General features: G+C 34.9%; 1 protein-coding gene across 5 annotated transcripts in view; it reads left to right on the top strand.

Moving 5' to 3' along the window:
• The window catches only part of Cpsf6 (cleavage and polyadenylation specific factor 6), a 33188-nt gene extending 21058 nt beyond the window's left edge, over window positions 1-12130 (top strand). For 2 of the 5 annotated variants that reach the window (XM_041665475.1, XM_041665461.1), the window contains 2 exons: window positions 427-616; window positions 7442-12130. In XM_041665475.1, the coding sequence (XP_041521409.1) occupies window positions 427-613 (187 nt within the window). In that variant the 3' untranslated portion in view covers window positions 614-616; window positions 7442-12130. Of the gene's footprint in view, window positions 1-423; window positions 617-704; window positions 892-7441 lie in introns of those variants that run through there. The other 3 variants (XM_041665468.1, XM_041665442.1, XM_041665451.1) reach the window with 2 other exon arrangements.
• Window positions 12131-19807: the final 7677 nt, after the last annotated feature.

The raw sequence follows: 19807 nt of genomic DNA, 5'->3' as shown, positions 1-19807 counted from the left end.
GATTTCTGTAGAGTAGTAGTTGCATTCTAAAGACATCCCAGAGAAGCTGCCTTTGTTAGTCTTTGCACACACTTCATAAACACTCGGACTTTTGATGGGAGCTTGCTACCCCCTCTTGAGCCTGCCTTTATGGGAACCTTTTTTGCCAATGTTACATGGGAGTATTAGGAGCCTTGGAGCTCCCACATAGCCAGTGTACTTTCATTTAGAACTTCATTTATGCTGGCTTCCTCCACTCTTACAGCTAATCAGAATGGTATAAAAATATTTTATTTCTGAAGTTTTACGTTTAATATTTTTAGACTGGTTAACTAGTAACTGAAAACCATGGAAAATGAAACTAGTGATAAAAAAGACAACTATATTGAATGTCTTTTGAAGCTTCCCAGCTATGGAGAGCATTAATCCAGTAATTTCTTTTAGAAGACGTGAACGATCAAGAGAAAGGGACCATAGTAGATCACGGGAAAAGAGTCGGCGTCATAAATCTCGGAGTAGAGATCGTCATGATGATTATTACAGAGAGAGAAGCAGAGAGAGGGAGAGACACAGGGATCGGGATAGGGACCGTGACCGGGAGCGTGACCGAGAGCGAGAATACCGTCATCGTTAGAAGGTGGGCATTATTTTTTATTCTTATATTTAGTGTGTGTGTGTGTGTGCTATTAACAGTAATTATAACTCCAAGGCTGTTGTTTATACAGTAAATATACCTACATTTTAAGTGGTCCAAGTACTTGTTCTGATTTAATCTTCTGAAAACATCTGAAAGCAGGTAAGCCATCACAGGTAAAAATATCTTGATCTTTTTTCCTTGAATTCTGCAAGTGTTCTGTGACTTAGATTTCAGATTGTTTATGGTCTTAAAAAAATAATCAAGAGGACTCATTGTGTACTTCTAAAATTTAAAAATTTGGATTCTTGTAATCACATTTATTGTTTGCATATGATTTAAAATATTTATAAAACAGGGAATTGTTTCTGATATGAATATTATATGCTTGGATTTTCAAAAATAAAGTTTCTGTCCTTTCTCCCTTGAACTAACTTCATTTGTCCCTGAAACTTTTTAAGAACATCTAACTTTATAATAGTTTATAATATAAAAAGATGTTTTTCAACATTGAAAGAGTTTTTCCCATTTAAAAAAAAATTACATTTTAGAAAAAAATTTCTGGCATTTGATTTTTTTTTTTTTTTAAAGGAGCATTATCTTTTTAATTGCGCAGAAGGTATAAAGTGGGTTCAGGGTACATAATCTAAAAGCGTTAAGTTGTGCTAAGCCATACATCCCAAGTTAGAAATAACTGGAAATAATTTTCCTTGTTTCATTCATAAGCCATAATCATTGTCTTTTTTTTCTGTATTTTAAAATTTTGTGTACTTTTTTCATAAAGTAGAATGAGTTGTCTGTTTATGCTTCATTTTTACATGTAATTTTATTTTATATTTGTGAACAATGTTTCATGAAGAATGGGGAAAGAGCACTGTGAATCTTGCATGTGACAGGTTAATTTATTAACACCTTTGTTCCATATATTGATGGCATATTTGAGTTAGATAAGGCTTAAAACAAATCCTCTATATGTAAATATTTCAAGGATACTTACTGGTAATCCAGTCCTGAAAATTGTTAATATTTAAATTGTAATTGGCTTTATTGTGTATATAATTTGTGACAGCAGTTTCTTTAATTACCTCTCTCTTTCTCTTACACGCTCACACACACACACACACGAGAAAAAAAGATGTCTAATTTTTATGAAACGTAAGAGTTAACCACTCTTGCCGTTTCAGGGCTTTTTGAAATGAGAAAGATGACTTTAATACCTTGTCTTACATTTTGAATATGCCCTTGAATATTCATTAAGACCTTTTTATTAGTTATGTTGTATTAAAACTTTTAATTCTCAAAACATCTAGTTTTAAAATTTCTAAAGTTGGTGATGTTTGAATATAAAAATTGAACATTGTACCATATAAAACTAAACTAAATTTTAAATGAAGTTTTTTTATTCCTAGTAAAAATCCCTTATGGTGAATTCTGATTAGGTTATTACTTGAAATGTCTAATTCTTTGTCATTTGATAAGGTACAGGTTCTACATATTGTATTTTATAATTATTTACTTTAGACTTTGCAGTTTATCAACTATCTTACAGTTACCAAAGACAATGACAGTGAAACTTGGATCCATTTTCATTTATTCAGTGTGCCCATCAAGGGGCTCTAAACAATTCATATGTAGTTAATAAGTAGCAGTTTTCTCATGGGTCTTTAAAATTAATTCAGTAAAGCAGGTTATGTTCCTTTTGAAAATTTCATTGTTAATTTTTACATACTTTGGATATATATTCCAGTCAAGCGTATATACCTAAATATAGTCATGATTTGAGTTCCATGTCTTTCAGACATGAACCACAATTTCCTAGTGTCAAGCTGTTGATGTTTTTGCAATCAGTGATGTACCATATCCCAAATCCCATGTTTTGTTTGTACATTAATCAGAATTGAGTTGTAATATTGTTGTGTGCCTTCATCCAAGCAAAATTTTACAAAAGCCTTCCCAATGAGGAGTGGGGGGAGATGTTTTCCTGGATTATTGTACCATTGCTATATGCCAAGCAATATTTATTGTAAGTAGATGTAAGTGAGTGGGGGCTGGGATTAAATATATATATTCAAATGCAAACCTATTTGCAAATTTTACTACTTTATAAGGTCTGTTGACCTCTTTAGAAGTTTTTGAATATGAGTCCTTTTGAATTTTCATGTAAATCTTAAATGGATTAAGAAGTGCTTCGAAAATAAAGTAAATATCAGTCTTTGTATAAGTTAATAATGTAATACACTATCAAGTGTTGAGGTGGGAAAGGGCAGATTCTGGAAACTTGATGTTGGTTGGCAGCTGTTAATGTCTGTCCCAGCCTAAGTTTTTTTTGTGTTTGAACTGTTGGGTAATGTTAATTACATTCTCATTTGAAAACTGTATTAGTTTTTCTAAAAGCATTTCATATCCAAGTTAAATAGGTAATAATACTTCAATGAGAAAAATAAGTTTTGTAAATTTCAGTGTGTAAATGCATTGTGCTTCATATTCTGTAATTTTTGCCTTATTCTCAGACCACTCTGAGCAAAATAAAAGGTGTAAGATTGTGTTCATAAAGAAATGTTACAGTTGAGTTCTGAGATTGTGTTCACCTGACTGTTTGTTTAGAACAGTTCTGCTCAGCTCAGAAGTTTCTGCTAACAACTGAGTTTGTGTACTGGAGAATAATGAAAGCAAATTTTTTTTCGAGATGCTTTTTATTCAGGCTTCTTTCTAGTTTAAGAAATTTACATTTTCTCAAGTGGTTATATTCTTTACTAAGTACTGTGTTTGGAGTGTGGCCATGTGATTACTTCTGGCGTAAATGTCATGAATTTGAATTTAATTAATTACTTTAGGATACTTTGTATTGCTTACTTAGGTTACTATAGCTTTGTGTTAATTTGGAGGAAAAGCCCAAATTAAGATGTTTCATCTCCTTAGGAGTGTTATGTTGAGGCTTTTGTGAAAATTCTTTTCATTGCTTGATGAAGAATAACTGACTGTCAACAAGATCTTAATTATTTCGACATCTCTTAGGTCATTTGTTACTGCCTAGTATTCCTCCTCAGCCTTGTGTCCATCTGTCTCAGTTGCTGTGCTTTATCTTTCTATGCTGGTTCTCATTTCTCTTCTTATTTCTGATATTTTTAGTATTTGAAAAATCTGTCTTATTACAGTGTCTTAATTGAAGTGACAAGAAAGGGTAGGAAGTGTGATCCCTTGGATGTATTTTTGCTCACTGTGGTTTAAGAATATAATTTTGATTATAAATAATTGATGCTTCTCTGTCTTAAGAAAATTTGAATGCCGATGTGAGTCACCTTGCTCTCACTCTCATCTCAGTGTGGTTCCTGCCGTTGTTTAGTTTATATCGGATGGTTTGAATAAGTATCTTTATTTTTTTAATGAATATTCAGTTAGCATTGTTTAAAGGAAACCCACTAACCAGTAAGAGAAGAGTGCCATTCATGTTAATCCAAATTAATGTTTTTGCTTTCTGTGATTAGAAAGTTCTGTCTACCTCTTGATGTAGGTGAATTGTAAGTAACAGCTTCTTTTGAAATCTCCATGTCTTTTGGGTGATTTCTTTTTGATACAAAGTCTATTTTTTTTCTTTTTTGTAATGGAGTTTATTTCTACCATGGAGTCAGTTGCATAGAACACCTAATTATGTATTTTGTAGAGTAAGGGTAAGTATGATGTTTAGAGAAAAACAGGACAATATAAACTCTTGGTTAGCTAGAAACTTTTTGTGAGCACCAGCAACAAAAAGAATTGCTTTTTATGTACTGTGTTCTAGTCCATATAAAAAGAAACTTAAGAATTATTATAAGTTTTGATGCTTCTGTTGCCTACTTCATCCCCAGACCTCATTAGGGAGAAATTTTCAGATATAGAAGATTAAATTTTATTTATTTAAAGACATTGAATTTCTAAAATTATGTGAGGATCCTTTTTAACTCAGCACATTAATATGAAAACCTGTAAGAGCTGGGTGTGGTAGTGCACACCTTGACCTCATCCAACACCTAGAGACTGCAGGAAGATACTGTGAGCTCCAGGCCAGCCTGGTTTACATGTGGAGTTTCAGGCTTGCCAGGGCCTCTATACTAAGATCCTATTTCAGAAATAAATACAAACATGCAGCATAAAAACTTATGAGAATCCTATAAAATAAATGTTCAAATGCTTTTCTTTAAAAGATGATTTTTTTTCTTGAATTTTAAAATACAAATAATGCCAAGTTTGCATATAAGTGATGAATTTGAGCTGTTAATAATGGTTTGATACCACATCAAAATATAGGTATTTCGCTCTGTATTAAAATTATACTGCTTGCTTTAGCTTGCAGATTTTGAAGCTGTAGTTTCACTGTCTTGGTTCATTTAACAGCTGTTTACATAGGTTCCCTTTTTATAACTGACAGCTAGAGCAAGTAATTGTGCGGCTTGACAGTAATGATTTGATTAAATGCTATTTTGAACATACCGGTATTGAATGTATTTGTCACTTTGAAGCTTTTTGATAATCTTTGTTTATGCAGATGTCTACTTAGATTTTGAGATTATTATATGGAATTGGGTTATTGGAAATTGGTTGTATTGCCTTCAAAGTTTGCTTCCGTTTGAGATTGTAAAATTTGTGTTTATGTAAAGTGTTTAGAACTAGAAATAAAAGTTTCTAGAATATTACCTAAATTTTATGTCTGTATGGTAAAATTTTAAGATTTATTAATTAGTGAAGACTTACGTAAAGATACGTAGCAAAAGATGAGTTCATTAGTCCTGCATAAATATGTGTACTGTGACATCACAAACAAGATTTCCTGTATAAAAATAGTAAATTAGGGTCATGGTAATATGTACCCTGTGTTTTTTTTTTTTTTTAAAAATCCATAATGTCGTATACAGTGTTCTGCCTGCATCTATGCCTGAAGGCCAGGAGAAGGCACTAGATCTCATTACAGATAGTTGTGAGCCTCTATGTGGCTGCTGGGAATTGAACTCAGGACCTCTGGGAGAACTGGAAATGCAGTCAGTGCTCTTTATCACTGAGCCATATCTCTAGTCCCCCTTGTGGCTTTTTTTCCTTTGGTTTTTCAAGACAGCTTTTTTCTACTTTATAGTCCTGGAATTTTCTCTGTAGACCAGGCCAGCCTTGAACTCAGAGATCCACCTGTTTCTGCCTCCCAAGTGCTGGGATTAAAGGACGTGCATCACCACCACCCCGTCCCTGTGGCTTTTTGAAAGATTGATTTTCTTTCTTTTTTTTCCTATCCCCACACTGTGATTTTAAAATGATTTGTCTCTCAGTGATCCATTCTTAATCTTTTGTAACACAACAAAAATATTAGGGGAGATAGCATTTCTTTTTTAGTAGGAATTATGAATTTCCCTGTAATCTGTTTAGCAGCTTAAAACATGTGCTTTGTCCTTTTTCTAATGCCTTAGTGTTTTTAAATTTCACTAGTGGTGGGAGTATACTGTTTCGTGGGTCATGGGCATGTGAGAAGTCCTTGATTCATTCTTAGTATCAAGTCCAGAAAACAGAAAAATTCTAGTCCTACTAGAATTTTGTAACCTGTAAAATAAGAATATTTCAAAATTGACGTCACACATTTTTTCTATTAAGTAGTTCCTCTATGTAAGCCTCATCAAACTGACATGAAGGTGGGAGGACAGAGGTGATGCTAGAAATAGCTTAAATGTTTGTTTAAAAAGTATATTTAAAATGTATAGAAAGCATTTAGATGAGAAAGACCCTTTTGTACCTTTAAGATTTATGTTTTTATTAGGAAGTGTGAATATGTGTCTATATACTGATATTCTTAAGAGTCTCCTAAAGATAATTGAATACAAAATTTATGGTTGTCACTGAAACTACCATTAACTATAAATAGCATAGGATCTCTTAAAATTTTTATGACAGGATATCACCAACCTTTGTGTGCTTTTGAAAAATATTAAACTACCTCTTTAGTATTTCTATTTTAAATATTTGATATTTCAGTGATATTTTTTAAATTAATGTTCTTTTTTTGGATTTACATATATATTACCTATATATATGTATATATTCCTGAAACTAGTATCTCAACTTTACTATTAGTTTCCCTTTCCCTCTTTATGTAAGTTTTCAATGAATTTTATCATTGTAGATTCCCATTAGTTTCTGTTTGGTCAGTGGATATAGGAGAAATAGGATGAAAGTAACGTCTCAAATTTGTATCATGTCTAAAGATTTGTATGTGGATGTCATTTTTAATGTCCATGCTGAGGTATTTATTTATAAATTTTGTAACATGGAACACCATTGGTTTATAACAGATTGGCAGAATTTCGTGTATGCTGTCAAATTACGGTTAATTTGTAAATTTCATTGCATTTTATATTCAGTTCAGCATTTGTTTAATAAATTGTGTGGATGAATGAAAAGTAGCTACATTCAAATCTAAACATTTTCCCATTTATTTTGTAGTATGCATATTTTAGGAAATGATGTATGACTGTTCTCATCATCACAGAAACAGTAGCTGCTGTATTTGCTTTTGTAATTTTTTACTCTTAAAAATTCATATATATTGTACAAAATATTGGTCTTCAAATGACTATCACTGAACTTCAAAGGTAGAAATGTATAAAAATGAAATGAGAATTTCTTATTTGGTATCTGTAATGTGGAGCATCTCTCCACTGTGCCAGCAGCTACTGTTTGAGCTACTTTTTATTTTGTGTTAGAGTTCCTAAGAGTGAGTAGATGCACGACTTGTGTATGTATTGCTAAGCCAACATTTTTCTGTGTATTCTGGGGAATAGCAAAATCTACATCACAAATTTTGACACATTACAGCTGAAGGAAGAGGAACACCTTCCAAGACAAAACAGTCTTCATGAGGGAAAAGTGACGCTTGTCCAGCAGTTTGCTTCTTGTGATTGAACTGAACCTGTAAGGATTCATGGATAAACTGAACAGGAATAGATCTGAATAAAGCAAATCTGCATAAATGGTAACCAGTAGCTCTACTTTTATTTTTTATGTTGCTTAACTGTTTTATTTGAAGGAAATCTGTGTGATTAAAAAGTTAATAGCTTTTGCAACTTTATTACTGGTTATATATATTTGGCTATTATAATGTGCAAGCCATTGGAAAAAATTCAAGTAAATGCTTGTTTTTATAGTAGTTTGTTCTTGTTAAAATGTTCATATGATAATGTCTGTAAACAGCACCACTTTGATTACAATAGATGTAGTGTTGTAATAAACTGTTTAATGGGGCTGATGTGTAAAGTTATTTGATGTTTACACCTCAGGGAAAGTCTTGTGTTCAGCAATATCTAAAGATAATGTTACTATGACAACATTTTTACTGTCCTTTAAAAAAAAGCATTGCAATAGGGTGTTTGGATATGCATCAATCTAATCTTGCGTTCAGTGAATTAAACATAACCAATTAAGTGTCTCTTGCCCTTGATTTTGATATTAGAATAGGTGATTACATGGATATTTAATATTTCTATATTCTGCTTTTTAAGCTGTTTTTACCTAGTTAGCTTGTGATTTTGCTGAATGGTATGTAAACTTGTAAAAATTGAAATTGGCAGATATAGCAATCCAGTCAATGTGTTAGGGGTCAAAAATTTGAGGTTGTAACTTTTTTGGTAAAGACTCATGTGTTGCTACAGTAGTGCAGCTTAATTACTCCCGAGATTACTAAAATAATTAATTGTGAAGTGCTAGCATTTAAGAGAGGTTTTGGTAATTCTGATTTGATACGGTAGTTTACTGTTTCTTGCTGATGGTTCTATAGGCAGTGTAAATATAGTCATACAGCAGATAAATGTGAATAAAGAAAGTCCTACTGTTCTTCTGGGTAGAAAGTCTGAAGGGTGTCATGTTTATTACCATTGGGTTTTATTCTTCCGTGTGAGTAATGGGAGATTATAGTTACACCCTGTCTTTATGGTTCAAAGAATTCTGTGTATATTCATGTAACCCTCTTGATTTATGCTTGATTAAAGTTAGTGACTCAGTTAATTTTTTTTCTTTTAACCCCAGCCCAAAGGCTGTATTCAAAGCACCTGGCTAGCATGTGTTCTGCAAAATTAGCAGAGACAGTCTGTCAGCTTGATTACTTATTTTTATAGGAAGTTAAAAATCTGAAGTACTAAAGAAATTTGAGATAAAATCCTTAAGATAATTTGTTTTAAATATATTTTAAAGATCTTATTACTTAAGAGATCTTTAGGCATTGACTTTTAAAGTTTGTCTAAAATTTAAGGGCAGTGATTTGGGTATTTGTGTACCGTAGATAGAGATAATGTGCAGCTGGTGTTCTTCAGTTTCAAAATATCCTTACCACTGCCAGTTCATTTAAAAACATTTTGTGAGCAAAGTATTTTTGCAAGAGATCATTGGTGTTTATCAGAACTGTTAGCTCTCAGAAATGATTTTTCTTAAGTGCTTAATCTTGTTAAAATGCAAGTTGCCTTTTAATTTGAGAGTTGTATCAAATCTATTTTCTTGTTTTGTGTATAGGTATTGTAAGTTTTTGTCATTTCTTAGCTTTTTTAATAGTTTAATTACAATATCCTAATGTGAAGACGTTTGGACATACATATGTTTACGAGGGAAATTAGTTAATAGTGAGATTAAAAGGTAAGTAAAATGTCCATGAGATCAATTTTCTCTGAACACTTTTAAAATGGAATCACAAATACATATACTTGAAATGAAACTGGAGATTTTGTACTAATTTTAATCCTTCATTACCTTCTCTTTCTTTTTTTAATCAGTGGAACCCTTTAATTGCCTTTCTGTCACCCTTTTCCGTGCTTGGCTTATTTCATTAAGTGACTTTGGTTGCAGATAGTGTGAGTGGATGGCAGTTGTTTGCTGCTGGTGGTCAATTATTTTAAGTTGTCAGGAAGAAATAAAATAACTTTGGTTTGACTAAATTTGCAAAGTCTCCTACCTGTTAACACATGAATGTATAGCAGTAAAAGTTAACGATTGCAAATCTTGTTTTATTTGTCAAAATCTTTATGTTTAGGAACCAGTGTTATTTGAAAACTTGTTTTTAATGTGTAAAAGCAATCCAAAGAGATAAATCTTTGCAAACACACCAAATAAATAAATATATAGAGAGAACTATAAAAAAAAAGTGATGGGGGGTTTAAAATTATCGTCCATATATTGGTGATGAAAACAAGCCTGAGTGTATTCTGAATCCTAGCATTGCCTATTGCTGCAGCCTAGTAGTAAAGTTATAGGTGCGTGGGAAAGACCCACATGGTGTTTCTCCTGGAGCAGCACCCTGAGTTCATTGTATTGCTGTGAGGTAAAGGAAATATGTTTGTAGAAACAATATTTCAGTGTAAATTTATAAGTGTTTATGTTTTGTCAGTTTCCAGCAAGATTTTGAGTAACTTGCCATAGCTATTGATCCATTTAATGGCTCTTTTACCTAGCATATTCTTAAGCAGTTAACTACAATTTGGAATTCACAAATAACGTGTAGATATTTTCATTTGATTCTCCTATGGAGAATGTTTCTTTTGTTTTTACTAGTTTAAAGTCAATTCAAAAAATAAAATGGAGGTTTTGATGAGCATTATAGCATTTTGTAGTGAAGGGAAATTGTTGAAAAGGGTAAGACTTTCTTTCCCTGTGTGTTGAAATGTGCCAATAAGTACTTTTCTGTTTCATACAATGAGATGCTAGTGCAGGGCTCTACTGAGTGCTCTTGACATTCCAGTTCTGTTACCCAGGTGGTCATTGCATTATTTGTATCTTGCAAGCCCCAGAGTTGGGTCTTGAGTTTTAGCTTAAGTTATTTTAAGAGGAAATTTATGTTCTGATTCTTTACTGAGAATACAGTATTGATATTCTTGCTATTGCACTGATAACTGATTTTTAAATTTTACTCATTGAAGTTCATTTGCACCCTTAGCCCTCTGTAAATGTTTCCCCTAGTTGTATGTACTTACTAAATGCACGCTTCTCCACTGTACATATTAGACATTTTTGTGCTGAAATATATTAAGTAGGACTTTTGTAGCAAAGCATTCTATTTTTATGTTCTTATAGTATATGTGTTAACTTCAATCTTCAATTAAAACACCAGTGTATTTATTTTTTAGCAACTTGACTCCTAGAAGCCTTAGTCTAATTTTTAAATAAACATTTAACCAAAAATTATGAATTTATTGAGATGTGGCCTTATATATAGTATTTCTTGTGTTCATAATGTGATTTTTTTTTAAATTTAGATTTTATTTAAATCAAGATTTAGAATTTGTTTTATTTTAAGTCAAAGTAGAAAATGTATTAAGTGTTTAGGCTTCTGGGAGGAAGTTCTTATACTCTTCTTTCTTGGCATTAGAAAGAAGCAATATAAATTTATGGGTATTTGAACTATTCAGTCTATTGTGTTATGTTCAGATTGGTTTAGGTTTGTCTTAACCCAGTGTTTTTTTTAAGCTGCAGGTTGTCGGCCTTCTCTGACTATACAGCTTCTGTGGCTTTGTATGGGGTGGATGAACTCTTGGTTACGTATAGCCAGATTTCAGGGTTTTAAAGATGTCCCATCACATTAATTATACTGTAATGGGAGGCTTTTAAAATATTAGGTAAAATTTAATTGAAGTCACATAAATTTTGACTTAAATGGTATCTTTGGATAGTAAATACTACGAGCAGTTTTTCATGTGGGAGTACCTGACACTCCACCATGGGAGTAAATTACATTCATTTCATAATTGGAGAGACCCTTCTTTTAGTAGAAATATTTCATTTTGAAGGTGTATTTTTTGCTACACTGTTACTGCGTAACACTTCTCATCATTTTCTGTATGCAAATTATTTTAAAATACAGTGGTAAATTCATGTTTGTTTATTTTTTTTTCTTTTGGAAATTGTACTCAGGTGGTATTTAATGGGAAATGACCCTTTGGGATGAATTATAATGTGTTTTGAGGACTGCATCTATAACATTTATGACTTTAGCCTTAAAGAGGTCTAGTATTTTTTTCTTTTGCATCCCATGGTGTATTAGCAAAGTAGTTTACAGTCCAGAACAGCCTTACAAAGTTGTTTTACAATTTTTAATGGAAAGCCCTTAACAACAAAAAATTGTATCATATTACAGTACTCATGAATTATTGAATAATCATCCTTTGTAAATAAGCTGTCTAATATCAGAAGGCCAAAGAAAAGTCTTGAAATTTTAGCTATTGAATGTGGTGTGGTGACTTCATAACATTTCTGTGCAAAAGGTAAGGTAAATATTCCATCAAATAGGCATCATTTTGATGTCCATGAAAACTAGACTTCCATATTAGCTTCTTTCAAAAGGCTCATTCCCATTTTATTAAAATGTTTGTACTTGCAATTTTGTGTTTAATGTTTACTTTGTCTTTCCTTTCTTTAGCATTTAGGTGACTGTTGAGCAGTTTGCTATATGGTCATTGTTGGCCTTAAACTGCACTAGTAACAAGCATGGTATTTATCTTGTATTGAAAATAAAAAGTTTTGATAATACTTTGCAGTTTGTCCTTTTTGTTTTACTTATAGTTTATTTTGTTTCACTTTGAGTAATATCTGGGGAAAATGCAATACTAACAAATTAGATGTCACCTGTATTTTGTCTAAGCCAACCTCCTTGAGTGGTTACTTTCTTTTGGCATATTCTTAAAGTTTTAATTACATTTATATTCTGTGAGTGCATGTGCATGCCATGCTCTGTGTGTGGAGGATGGGGGACAATTTGCAGGGGTGGGGTCGTGCCATCTTTGCTGAGCCATCTGGATACAATTATGATTGCCTCGTCTTAGGGAGATTATGAAACGTCACCAGTCCTTTCGAAGTGAAAACCTGGCCTAAAGTAACAAATGGCTCAGCTCCTTAGAGCACTCATTGTTTGCTCGTTCAGAATTCCCGAGTTCAATTCCCAGCAACCACTTGTTGGCTCACAACCATCTGTAATAAGATCTGGTGCCCTCTTGTGGTATAAAGTTGTATATGCAGAACACTCGTGGACATTAAATAATAAATCTTTAGAAGTAAAACTGTTTTTAGATCACAGCAGTGGTTTACTAGCTGACTTGGGTGTAACATGTTCTAACTGTTCTTAATAATAGAAACCCAGAATTAGATGTAGGGGTTAATGCCGAAGATCAGAGAAGCAGAGCAGCCAACCATTAAGAGTTCTTACCTCTATCAGTGCTCAGACAGAATGGGGTAGGTATCCTGTTTCTGTGAAACCTCAGATTGAATCTGAGCACCTTCCTGTCTCCTCCCGCCTTACTATTATTGTCTGTGCCCAGCCATATGACTCCTGTCTCCACCTCCCTAGTGGAAAAGCTATGTGCCAACACTGCCTGGCTTCTGTGGTTAACTAGTGGCTTAGCTCTGCACTATGATCTTCAGGCAAGCTTTATTTGTTGGATCACAACATACATAACACTTGGGAACATTATAAGACCTACTTTTAAATAGTAACAGATGTGTTCTTCAGATATCTGATCCATTTGCACTGGAGCTGTAACTCATTTGCTAGGGTAGTTGCATAGCATGCAGGAAGCCTGGGTTTGATTTAAAGATCATTACATAAAACTAGCTACAGTGGTGGCACATCAGGATCTGAAGTTCAGATTTATCCTCATGAGATTCAGGCCATCCTGGACTATATGAGAGTATACTTTAAAAAGAGAGAGAATATGTGGCCCATGTGTTTAAACCCAACACTTGGGAGGCAGAGATAGGTGGATCTCTGAGTTTGAGGCCAGTCTGGTTTATAGAGCTAGAACAGGTTCCAAAACAAAAACAAAACGTTCAAAAACAAACAACAACAACAACAAAAAAAACCGGAGAGACCGGTACACAAATGTTTAATTCGATTCCAGGTTTATTAGCTATAAAGTTCTGACTATGTTGAGGGTGACAACGCTAAGCAAGATAAAGCGTGTTACCATTAGCACTTCTGTGGTGTTGTGAGGTTTCTTGTGCTTTTTTCAAGTGGCATTATTAGAATAATTTAAGGCTCTAGAACACAAACTGTATAGTAACCAGTCACAGCCTGCATTGCCTCAAACTTAGGTTGTAGTTGAAAATGGTGTTGAATTTGGGATGCTTAGAAAAGTTGGCTCCTGGTTAGGAACTTCTGTATGTTTACACTTCCCCAAACCCCTATGCTAACAATAGAGGGTTTTGCTTTTAAGCTGTGAAAAGTACTGAGAACAGTTTCTGCTGTGTTTTGCATCCAAACTGAAGGTTTCCTGCATAGGAAAACCTATGCATAACTCTACCTTACAGTTCCAACCTGGGCAAAGTGTCCATCCTGCCCCCCAACAAAGGACTTAAGAGTCTTCTCTTTCTGCTTGTTCCCTAACCCTAATCATGAAATAGGATTATTTTCTAACATTACTGTGGACCTTTTCTGATTTATCTTTCATTAGCAGAGTTCTTAGGAATTTATGTGCTGACATTGGTTCTGATCAGGTATGCAGGATGACAGATACATACTTTAAAAAAATCTATAGTGAGCCAGGTGTGGTACACACATTACTAACATTTAGAAATAGAGGTAGAAGAATCTCTAGTCTGAAGGTAGCCTAAGTTACCAATTAACCCTATCCTTATGTTTCTGTTGGGTAGGCTCTTGCTTATCAGACCAGAAGATAACAGAGGGTTAGTTCTTGGTTTGCATCTTGAGATAGCATCTCCTTCGTTTCTGTCTGATGGCACACTCAAGGTTGTGGCTTGTGATTAGATGGGTGAGTCTCCTGTTAGCACTTTGAATCACAGTAAAAAATCCTGAGATAAAAAACTTGCAGCACTTTTATTTTATTTTATTTTTTACTTGGGTTTTAGGATTCTCGTCATTCGGCTTTTGTGGCTTTACCTGCTAAGTCCTCATGTCTATCCAATCAGACCTTACATGAAATGAGCTTCCCACACTCAGCTCATTGGAAAGCGTTGGCTTATTTCCTTAACAGTATCCTGAAACCTGAAGAGTAAGACCTGGTAGAGGGATACGCCTGCTTTCTGGGAGAGGGGGGGTCTTATGAAAAAAAATCGTTTTGGCAGGAATGTTCACTGTAGTAGGAATTTAAAGAATGTTTGTCTGAAGCATGTAGTAAGACATACGAGAGGTACCGGATTTATTAATGCTAGAGCCTAAGGCTTGTAAGTCATACGAGTCGGTGAGATGGCTCAGCCGGTAAAGGCACTTGTAGCCAGCCAGCCAGTCCTGAGGACCCGAGTTCCATCTCTAGGACCCACATGGTCTAAGGAGAGAATTGACAACTGTGTACATAAGTACAGTGGCACACATTAACCCCCACCACACACTTGTAGTTTAAAAAATCTTAAGTATCACCGATTGACTAATGTGTAAGAAAGGGCACAATTCAGTTAGTATTTATTTCAAAATGTCTTTGTTGCAGAGTAAGTTGGGAAAAAGATGTGGTAGGAGTTCACATTCTTAAAATTCCTCCATTTATTTTCCTAGCAGCCTTATTTACCAAAACATAAACTGGGGGAAATTCATTAGCATTCTGTTTCCTAGGTAACCAAGTGAATGGTTGTGGTCATGTCCACATCTACCTATGCCTGCTCTGTCACTTCTTCCTGCTTTGTATGCCAGCTCTGTCACGTAGGCCGAATAAACATCTCTTTTCAGGCATCCTCCAAATTACAAAGAGGAGCAGAACATCCTGACAGGCTAGGTGACCACCTCCTGTGCGCACAGGTGCAAACTGTGGCCTGGGATTCTCATTGCCATACCATGAAAAATATGGGCTTAGGGTAATATGAAGAAGTGGTTTTTGGAAGGCCATGGGTTTGTGCTTAAGTTTGCAATATTCATATTTAGTGGCCTATTTTGGAGTAGAAATTGAGAATACTGTATAGTTGTGGCTTACACTCTGGAGAAGTAAGGTTAATTCTTAGCTTTATCGAGTGGTAAGTGGGGGCTGGAGAGATGGCTCAGCTTTTAAGAGCACTGACTGTTCTTCCAGAGGATTTCGGTTCAATTCCTAGCACCCACATGGCGGCTAACAACTGTCTGTAACTCCAAGATCAGGCAAACATGCAGGCAAAACACCAGTACACATAAAATAAGTTACTTTGAAACAAAACAGAAGACTTGTTAAATGTATCTAAGTTTAGGCTCCATTTTATTTGGTGGCAGTTCATTTACATGCATCTGATCTCTAAAAGGTAGATGGATACAAACAGCTGTGGTTGAATACTCTTCTAGTCCCTATTTGAGGATGTGTTACTTAGTGGGTTTTATACTTTTAGCCTTTCAAATCTTAGTTATACTACATAGAGTTTACACTGGAAGCTCTGAGAAGTTCTGACAGCAGAAATGATTGGAGGTTAGAAAATGCTTTTGGGATTCTTAATTTTCAGTTATTTGTCCATCCCTATCAAGCCAAGCTCCACGGCCTTAAGTTCTTGTAAGCCATGATAATACCTGAATTGTAGTTCGGAATGTATTTGTAAATGTTCACTTCCACAAATTCCACTCAGTCCCCCGTTAGAGCCAACATCAGTACCTTCATTTTAGTTGCTTTGTTCTAAAACTTGGAGATGCCCCCTCCTTGACTCATCACATTTCACATCCAATACGTTATGGGTTCATCTACCATCAGTGAATTCTTAGCACCATTCCTTAGTCTCACTGCTTCCTGCCCTTGCTACCGCATATAGTCTCTATAGCGCAGCAGTGGTTACCTAGTTCTGTAGTAAGCTGCGGTCCTTAAGATAAGGCCTCATTCAGACTGCCTTTGAACACAGAATCCTGTTTCTGCCTTCCAACTGCAGCAATTAAAGACCTGAGTTACCCTGCCCATGTGATAACAAATTTATTTCGCCATAATTTCAACTAGTTCTTATCAATGGCTCTTAGGGTTATTTCTCCTTTTTTGTTAATATCACTGTAATAAGCATCTTAGTGTAGAAATAGTAATTTTTCAAATATTTGAGTAAGAAAATAATCATTTGAGAGTTTTGAACACAGTAAATTGCCCCTAATTATATGTAAAATTCCTCATCCTTTGAATCTTGAGTGCTTTTAAATTTCAATTTGAGAGATACTTTTTGTTTTTATAGTGATGAAAAGTTACATACTTTTGGTTTTTACAGTCATCTGTTTTGCTTTGTAATGTTAGAGATCTATCCAATCTGGCTTTTTCCATACCAGACAAGCACTACCAACTAACCTATAACATATGTATCAGTAGTGTACTGCCATCTTCTGATTTTGTATAAATTTTGTAAATCTTGTATAAAGGAAGTCCATAATAACTTTTGTTTGGGAAAACATTTCACTAGAGATTCAGACTCTGCTGGGCACGGTGTTGCACACCTTTAAATCTCAGCATTCAGATAATAGGAGTTCAAGACCGTTGTGGTCTATATAGTGAGTTTCAAGACATCCAGGATTGCACAGTGAGACCTTATCTCTGGACAACAAAGAATATCCTATGATAGTATTTGTTAATATTGATTGTTAACTTGACAATACAGAATCACGTGGAAGGCACACCTCTGGGCAAACCTATGAGGGGTTATCTAGATGGGTAACTTGGTGGTACCATATCATGAGCTGCATTCTAAAAGGAAAAAGTGAACTGAACATTGGTACTGGCACTCTAGTCTTCCTGACTGGGGATGCACTTTGACTAGCAGCTTCATATGCCTACCTCCATGTTTTCCCGCCATTTTGGGATTTCCCCCTAATCTAAAGCAAAAGTAAACACTTAAGTTGTTTGGTCAGATTTTTTGTGTCACTTCTCAGTGACAAAAGTGATGTGCAGTATGCTTGAGTATTTAAAGAGAACTGGCTGTCTAAGAAAGGAGGTAAAGGACTGACACATACTGGCCACTGTGTCAGTGCTAGTACATATGTACATTAAAATTCATTGTGGTTCCTCAGTTTGAGGAACATAGTAATTTATTTGCTTTATCTTGGAATCAAGGGAGAATATGATGGATTTTACGAACTATTTACAAATACACAGTGTGACGGAATCTTCAGATAAACTAGAAGTTGAGCATGCTCAATGAATACAGAATTTAGAAACCAATGTAGCTTATGTTAAATTTAGTAAATGCAAAATTCTTTTACTAGAAGTATTAAACCTTATACATGAAAATAAATGAAAATCAGTGCATGTGCTATTTTAGGAAGAAATAGTATTCTTTAATTTCTCCTAAATTAATTTTTAGAATCAATGCAAATCGAATTTAAATCTCAAAGAGATTTTGTTACTGAGTGTAAGTCTGGTTCTAAACTTTGTATGGGAGTTTCAGCAAATGAATGCTGAAAATGGAGAAAAGTGGTAGGATTTGTTCATAGTAAGTGGGACAGTAAGACAGTCCATCAGTGTGCAGATTCCATGAAACAATAAGGCGAGATGGAAACCATGTGTGTAAAACTTTTCAGTAGGATAGAATGGGGGGGGGTTTCTACAGACTATACAACAGGACATTTCCCTCATTCTATATATGTATCAGCTCTGGGCGGGCTAAATAAGTAGTTAATGAACTGGATGGTGGCTGTTGTGCGCCTTTAATCCCATCGCTTGGGAGGCAGAGGCAGGTGGATCTCTGAGTTTCAGGGCAGTCTGGTCTACAGAGTGAGTTCCAGGATAGACTCCAAAGCTACTGAGAAACCCTGTCTCAAAAAACAGGACAAAATGATAAAAGAAGTATTCAATTTTAGAGGCAAATGTTGACTAAAGAGAATTTGATGAAGTTGGAATGCATAAGTTTGATATTTCCTGCTTCAGATAGGTCTTACATTGTAGTCCAAGCTGTCTTGAAACTCATGCGTAAGTAACTTGGACTGACCTTTTAATTCCTGGCAGTCCTGGAATTGACATTTGTGAGCCACCACATCACCACACCTGGTGCAGTTTTTTTTTTGTCTGTTTGTTTTTTTTTTTTTTAAAAAATATAGAATAGTATAAAGGAAAAGACTGAATTTTGAATACATTAAGAGCTAATGATAATTTAAAGTGAAAAGAGTTCTATACTGGAAAAAGATACTTCAAACAATGAGGAGGCCATAGCGATAATAGTGTATTTGTGTACACAATGACTTAGGTTTGGTCAGATCTATCATAATATGCAAAATCCAACTGAAAATAACAAACCAGATGAGGTGATGCCCAACTATATGCCCTGGTGTATTGAAGGCTGAGAGAGGAGGAACATGAGTTCAAGTCTAGACTGGGCTATGCAATACTGGGTGTGTGTGTGGTTGGTTCAGAGGGAATAGACGTGAACTGACACTTCAGAGAAACAGCCTATAAATGTTAAATATAACCTCATTAGAAATCCAGGAAATGTACATTAAGATCACAAGTGCTGTTTTGCAATTGTAAGATTAGGGAAAATACTTGGTGTGGATCTATAGTTTGGCTTAGATATGTTAAGTGGAAAATACTGGTGTTGGAAATGCAAATCGGACAGACCATGTTGGGAAAATGGCTTAGCATCTCCTTGATATGCTAGAGAAATTTCTAGCTTTTCATAGGAGATGCTTATGAGAATATAGGGTTTTTTGTTTTGTTTCCAAGACAGGGTTTCTCTGTAACCTTCGCTGTCCTGGAACTTACTCTGTAGACTAGGCTGGCCTCAAACTCAGAGATCTGCCTCCCTTGGCTTCCCAAATGCTGGGATTAAAGGTGTGCACCATCACCACCACCTGTATTTCTTAGGAATGAGATTTTGATGCTGTTTTTCTGAGTCACCCTAAAGTTATTTTTAACATAGCTGTGGGTGGAGCAGATCCCAGTGCTAGGCAGAGGGTAGGAGAACACAGCTAAGGTGATAGTGTTTTTAGGCTCGTGACAAATCTAAAACATCCAGTTTCCTGCAATGTCTCACAGAGGTGCTGGTATTCATTCTCTTGGGACCTAAACGTGTCTTGTTGATAGCCTCTCCTGAAGCACACTGCTGTGTATTGTTCTCCTTGAGGAAACAGTGGAGGACCTTTCTTCTTTCTTTCTGTGCCAGAGTTTTTCTGCTTTTCTCATGAGTACCCTCCCCGCTTTTCCAAATAACTATTTTGAGTCTAAGCACTGTCATAATAAAAGGAAACGACACCAAAATCAGCAGTACCACATGCAGACACTAGGTGGCGCTCTGGTGCTGTGATTACCTTAAAGTGACCACAGTGGCACTGAAAACTTAACAAGATTT

Source organism: Microtus oregoni, unplaced genomic scaffold (genome assembly GCF_018167655.1).
Source record: "Microtus oregoni isolate MIOR12 unplaced genomic scaffold, Mior012 000001F_ref0000356, whole genome shotgun sequence".
NCBI lineage: Eukaryota > Metazoa > Chordata > Mammalia > Rodentia > Cricetidae > Microtus > Microtus oregoni.
The sequence above is the reverse complement of the archived record's forward strand: the minus strand, read 5'-3'. Positions and strand labels throughout refer to the sequence as shown.